The 6,825-nt window shown below is 45.4% G+C and overlaps 1 protein-coding gene across 1 annotated transcript; it reads right to left on the reverse strand.

The window, feature by feature from the left end:
* Positions 1–521: 521 nt before the first annotated feature.
* Positions 522–6,321, reverse strand: LOC120358935. The gene is made up of 4 exons (XM_039454820.1): positions 6,201–6,321; positions 5,668–5,831; positions 4,502–5,582; positions 522–4,195 (listed from the first exon to the last, which is right to left on the reverse strand). The coding sequence occupies exons 1-4, from the start codon at positions 6,319–6,321 to the stop codon at positions 522–524; spliced, it is 5,040 nt and encodes a 1,679-aa protein (XP_039310754.1).
* Between the last annotated feature and the right edge of the window lie 504 nt (positions 6,322–6,825).

Consider the following 6,825-nt stretch of genomic DNA (forward strand, 5'->3'; position numbering starts at 1 on the left):
ACAGCTAAGATCGTGTTCGCCGCGCCCAGGTAGATAACGTGACAATAGTCGGGTTATTGTTTTATGACTAGGACATCGACGCCACGGCGTCGAGTCCTTTCCTGTTTACAGAGGATGTCGCCTGTACTTAAATATTCGGCTATTGTCCGAAACTCGTCCGATCTCTCCTCGGCTAGGAATTCTATCGTTCGCCCTTTGTGACGAACGTGTATAACGTGAGTCATAGCTATGACGTTATTTTATATATGCGTGTATGTGTGGGTCGTGCACGACGTCGGTGTATGTGTACATAACATACTCCCCCCGTTGAGAGGGAAGCCGATCAACTATTTCGTATAATTAATATCGTTTGTACATTCGAATGTTATGGTTATAAATCGAACTATTACGAATTTGGGTTCGGTTTACAATGGATTCGCGACAACGCCGAGGGACTGTCGTCCTGAGTCGCTCCATGATAACGCTTACAATGGATTTTCGCCTATTGTGTTTGATCATGTCTTTACGCAATCATTACATGATTATCGCTCGATAGGGAGTGGGCATAAGGCCTTTGCCGCTCGCTTGATGACGCCGGTGGCCGTCTTTATGGTGGCGGCTCGTACTATTCCGTCTGTGCCCGGATGTGTTTCCACGATCCTACCCAATGTCCACTGATTACAGGGCAGATTTTTGTCCTTGATGCAGACAATAGTCCCCGTTTCGAGCTTCGGTCCGTCCTTCGTCCATTTATTGCGTATTTGGAGCTCATTTAAGTACTCCAAATTCCATCGAGCCCAAAAGTCCTGTCGGACTTTCGAAATGTGTTGCCATACGGATAACCGATTCGCTGGAACACATGATAAATCGCCCTCCGGAAGGGTGGTTAATGGTTTGCCGATTAAGTAATGAGCGGGAGTCAGCGCAAGCAAGTCATTCGGATCGGAGGATAAAGATGTGATCGGCCGCGAATTAAGAATGCCTTCGACTTCAGTAATAAATGTATTTAATTGTTCAAATGTAAATAACGAATCTCCTACAACTCGTTTAAAGTGGTGCTTAAAAAGTTTGACCATTGACTCCCAAATTCCACCGAAATGTGGAGCGGCTGGAGGTATAAAATGCCAAGTAATTTTATGATCGCTTATGAACTGACTTAGCACAGTCTGGTGTTGTTCAGAATTAAACAATGCATACAGTTCCTTTAGTTGGTTGTTCGCGCCCACGAAATTGCTACCGTTGTCGGAGTGAATGTGCGCTGGCATCCCGCGCCTTGCAACAAATCGTCGCAGCGCTGCAATGAAGCCCTCGGACGACAAATCGCTCACGAGCTCAAGATGCACCGCTTTGACCGACATGCACACGAAGATGCATATGTAAACTTTGATTCGCGTTCGGTTTCTGAATTTTCGTTCCTTGATATAAAATGGCCCACAGAAATCGATACCAGTGTGGGTGAACGGTATTGCTTCCTGTACGCGTGTGATTGGGAGATTTCCCATTTTGTGTTCGACTACTTGGGCATTGAATCGAAAACATCGAACGCAGGAGCGTATGATTTTTCGTACTTGGTTCCTGCCATCGAGCAACCAGAATTTTTGACGAACGAGATGTAAGGTCGTTACTATCCCGGGATGATGATATTTTTCATGTGTTTCGCGAATGATGCTATCCGTTAAACTATGTCGGCTAGGAAGCAAAATCTGATGTTTTTGCGCGAATGGTCTATTCGAAGCCTGAAGCCGTCCTCCGACTCTGATTACCCCGTTTTCGTCGAGAAACGGGTTTAAATTGGCGATTTTATTCGTACGACTCAACTTGTTATTTTTTAACTTAGCGATCTCGTCGGTAAAACGACTACCTTGTAACAATTTTAACACTCGAATTTCTGCTTCGTCTAATTCTTTCGCTTGTAATGGACCGGAATGTTCCTTACGAGTCCGAAAACGACGGCAATACGCCACAATTTTACGCAATTTGTAATAAGAGGAATACTTATTAATTAAGTCGAAGTCGCGTATCTCGGCTATTAAACAAACATTCTTTTTTAGTTCTGGAATTTCGATTTTTTGGGGATCTTGTCTTGGCCATTTCTCTTCCTCCTCGACTAACCACGAAGGCCCGGACGACCACGTTTTATTCTGTGTAAACGCTCGCGGTAATTGGCCTCTCGAGATCGCATCCGCGGGATTGTCTTCGGATCGAACGTGCCGCCACATGTGTGACCCGACGAGTTCCTGTATTTCGGCGACTCGGTTAGCTACGTACGTTTTGAGGAGATGAGGCTGTGTTCTTATCCAGTGCAATGCAATAGTTGAATCGCACCAGCAAATTGTTTTAACAGGAACAATGTTTAATGCTTTGCTTACTTCACGATACAGTCGCGCTAATAACAATGCGCCGCATAGTTCGAGCCGCGGTATCGTAATCGTTTTCAACGGCGCGACTCGAGATTTGGCGCATAACAATCTAGCGGTTACATTTTTATTTTTTCCGCGCGTCCGTGCATACACACATGCCCCGTAACCGACGTTACTTGCGTCGCAAAATCCGTGTATCTGTACTTCATCGTAATCATCTCCGAATAATTTGCGGTCAAACGAAACCTCATTTAACTCTTCTAATTGTCTCGCAAATTCCGTCCAATCAGTGTGTACGTTCTGGGGAACGGATTCGTCCCAATGCAATCCGCACCGCCATACATCTTGCATCATTTTCTTCGCATATAATATCACGGGACCCAGTAACCCCAGCGGATCGTATATTTTCGCGATTTCCGATAATATGTTCCGTTTAGTAATTCTTTCTGTGATTTTGATCGGATTTATCGAATAACGCAATTCGTCGCCGTCCGTACTCCACGTGATGCCTAGTGTTTTGAAAGATCTATCCTCATTGAACGTGAATTTCGCGTGTAATACACTCGTTGCCAAATCATTGACGATGCGCTCATCGTTCGCCGCCCATTGCCGAATAGAGAACCCGCCTCGCGCTAACAATGCGATTATCTCGTCTCTGATCGCCCGCGCTTCTTCGATGCTGTCGGCTCCGGATAACAAATCATCCACGTATAGATGAGACTTGATCACTCGGGCGGCGATGGGAAATGCGTGCGCTTCATCGTCAGCGAGTTTTTGAAGGACACGAATAGCGAGAAATGGCGAAGACGATACACCAAATGCCAGTTTATTAATTTGATACGTTTCCACGTTATCGTTTGTGCGCCAAAGAAACCGTTGATAACGCCGATCATTATCTTGTAACAATACTTGCAGGTACATCTTTTCGATGTCCGCGGTAATGACGTATTTGTAGGTACGGAATCGAATCAAATGCGAAAATAATTTATCTTGTATTGTTGGTCCGACCAGCAATACGTCATTTAACGACACGCCGTTCCTCGACTTAGCCGACGCGTCAAACACTACTCGTAATTTAGTAGTGTTGCTGGTATTTTTAATTACGGCATGGTGAGGCATATAGTATCCGTCATCGCTGAACTCTTTTGTTAATGAAATATGCCCTGACTTCACGTGTTCCTCAATTACCCGCGTGTACTCCTCTCGGAATGCTGAGTTCGCGTTGAATTTGCGCTCCAATGACGCTAAACGATTAAGTGCCATTGTCCGCGATTCGCCAATACGTTGATTTGTCCTGCGAAACGGTAAACTAACTGTGTACCGTCCTGTATTATCGCGAGAAACAGTCTTTACAAAATGTGCTTCGCACTCGATTTCCTCATCAGATTTCAATTTATCCTCCGCGACTTCCTCGATTGTCCAAAATTTTGTTAATTGGGTTTCCAACGTTGTTAAGTAGCATGCAGACTTCGACGGAGGTTGCAACGACGCACCTCCGGCGGCTACCCATCCAAGACGCGTCTTTTGCAAATATAAATCGTCCCCTTCAGGTGACAGATTAATTCGACCGACGGAAAATAGAGACAAGGTCGCGCCCGAAGCAATTAACAAATCGATTGGTCGCGGTAGATGAAAATCAGGATCTGCTAACTTGATATTGGGAGGAATTTTTATTGAGTTTCGCGGAAAGACCTCCGAGGGAATTAAATCCACGATAGTTGGAATCGTTAAGCATGTTAATTTTTTGGAAAAATTGTTTTGTGTTGATCGTATAGTCACATGCACGAGGCCCTTTGATTCCGTATTCAAGCCATCCAATGCGCCGATGGATAAAGAATGTGCCGTCACCGGCAAGCCTAAGTGTTTGACGACTGACTCAGAAATGAAATTTGCAGTGGCACACGTGTCCAAAAGAGCTCGACATTTAATTAGATTGTTTTCGCGGCCGCAGATATAAACTACAGCACTTGTTAATAAATGCGGTATATTTGCACGCGAAATCGTAGCTAAACTCGTGACTCTACTGTTCGACGCGTCGGATAGTCATTCGGTCTTGGTTGTTTCGGCATTTGACGCGGTCGCTTTAACCGATTTTGATAGATTATCCAAATGCAAAAGAGTGTTGTGCCGTTTCTGGCAAATTGTGCAGTTGGAGAATTTACATGGACTGTCGCGATGGGATCGTAAACAATTGTAGCATAATTTTGCCTGTTTCACTGTTTCTATACGTTTTGGCACGGATAATTGTTTGAATGTTTCGCATATATAAAGCGGATGTCGCTTAGTTTTGCAGGCCGCGCAATTACGCGACGCGCTCGCGACAAAAATTTGATTCGACGTGTGCACTCGCTTTCTTTTCGCCGAGGGCTCGCCGATGGCCTTATCTGAATCGCGTGTCTTTGCCTTCTCGCTTCTCGATGCACAGACCGCGGATTTATATATGAATTCGTACAATTGGTCTAAGTTTGGAAGTTCCTCTCTTTTTAAAGTCGCCTCCCATTCCTTTAATACACCTTTCGGCAATTTACTCTCAAGGTGGTAAACGATCATGTCGGTTCCGACCGACGCTCCTAACGCGGCTAGCGAAGCGAGATGTTGTTGAGTGTCATCGGCCAATTTAGTTAAGCCGGCTGTGCTCTCTTTATCTAATGCGGGTAAATTTACGATGCACGAAATGTGCCGATGGACCAAAATTCGCTTAACTTCATAAGAGCGCTCTAATAGTTCCCATGCCTTCGCGTAACTTATTCCGTCTATTTCGAGGATTTTTATTTTATTCGCGGCTTCTCCCTTTAATGCCGATCTTAAATAGTGTAATTTATCGATGTCTGTTAGATCGTTCTGATCGCCGATCATACTACGAAAAGCATTTTTGAATGATAGCCAACTTTCAAATTTGCCGTCAAAGGTAGGCAGCGGCGCCTCAGGTAATTTGATCCGCCGTTTTTTCACGGCGGTTACGGAATCCGCGGCGTCGCTCTGTGATGCGTTACTCGACGTGCTGGGATCCGACGCGTTCCTGACGTTCAAGATGCTCTCGATTCTGCCCGCGAGATCGAAAAAACGGGTTTGTAAACTTAAAAATTCTTCTTGATGGTTATCGTTCGGATCCAATACCTCGAGCTCGAGATTCTGATCTTCGAACGAGTGATATACATCGGTTAAACGAGCGATTCGTAGTTTCAATGCCGCGTTATCTACCGCACCCTTGTCCAGGAGATTCGTGAGATTCGTTATTTGTGACTTCAATGAAGTCCGTTTTTGTATTAAAATCTTAATTCGATCAGGCATTCTCGCGGCCGTAATGAATTGAATTCGAATGACTTACTTTGTATTGACGTGGTCGGTGCTCAAGATTCCACGCTCGACTCTTCGGCTGATATGGCTCGATCGTCCCGCGATGTGCTCGCTTGTTGAGGATTTGCTTCTCCGCGAACGCTGCGACCTCGCCGTCTGCTCTGCCGCTAACTTGGATGTTCTGGTCGCACTTGGCTTCGTAACACAATGGTCATGAGACCTCACAGGAGGCACCAAAATGTTTTGTGTATCAGTGTGGAGAAATTAATATCCACACTGTGTTTGGGAAGTTATAAGTTTTTATTTTTGTTTAATATTTTACACTCGCGATTACTTATGCGCGTAGGTCTCACGGACGATGTTTCCAATCCGCTCGCGGATACTTGTAAGTGCGTGACGGAACACGCGTGGTAATATTTAATGTGTGCGTGAATAACACGCTTTGTCGCGACAACGCTTCGAGGAATCAGCAGCCCTGAGTCTTAAAGACGACGCCTTGGGGAAGCTGTCCCGAGTCGCGATCTCGTCTTTATTCGTAGCCGAGGGATACCAGGACGATCGAACCTTGCACGAATCGTGACCTTTTCGGAATGAAAACGTTGTACCGTGGGCGCGTCGCTCTTAGCTTCTGATTACTGAGCCTTCGGCCTGGTTGGCGATTCGGATCGAGTAGGCGTTCGTCCATGATACCGAATCGGATTCAAGAAATCTTGAGCCCGACGAATTAACGTCGAACAGCTAAGATCGTGTTCGCCGCGCCCAGGTAGATAACGTGACAATAGTCGGGTTATTGTTTTATGACTAGGACATCGACGCCACGGCGTCGAGTCCTTTCCTGTTTACAGAGGATGTCGCCTGTACTTAAATATTCGGCTATTGTCCGAAACTCGTCCGATCTCTCCTCGGCTAGGAATTCTATCGTTCGCCCTTTGTGACGAACGTGTATAACGTGAGTCATAGCTATGACGTTATTTTATATATGCGTGTATGTGTGGGTCGTGCACGACGTCGGTGTGTGTGTACATAACAATAGTTGACATCATAGTTCAATTAGGCGGAGCGAAATACTTTTCCGTATGTGATTTATTCTCTGGTTTTCACCAACTAAAAATAGCCCCCGCCGACAGCCATAAAACAGCATTTACAACGCCTTTTGGGTATTATAAATTTGAACGAATGCCATTCGCAT

This window comes from Solenopsis invicta, chromosome 11 (assembly GCF_016802725.1).
Source record: "Solenopsis invicta isolate M01_SB chromosome 11, UNIL_Sinv_3.0, whole genome shotgun sequence".
NCBI lineage: Eukaryota > Metazoa > Arthropoda > Insecta > Hymenoptera > Formicidae > Solenopsis > Solenopsis invicta.

What these genes read in the sequence shown, in the direction of transcription:
- LOC120358935 (XM_039454820.1), bottom strand. Translation starts at nt 6,321, where the DNA reads ATGGACGAACGCCTACTCGATCCGAATCGCCAACCAGGCCGAAGGCTC. An exon ending in ACCGACCACGTCAATACAAA is followed by an intron (nt 5,583 to 5,667) that starts GTAAGTCATTCG and finishes ACTTCATTGAAG; the next exon opens with TCACAAATAACGAATCTCAC. An exon ending in ATCCCATCGCGACAGTCCAT is followed by an intron (nt 4,196 to 4,501) that starts GTAAATTCTCCA and finishes TCAAACACTTAG; the next exon opens with GCTTGCCGGTGACGGCACAT.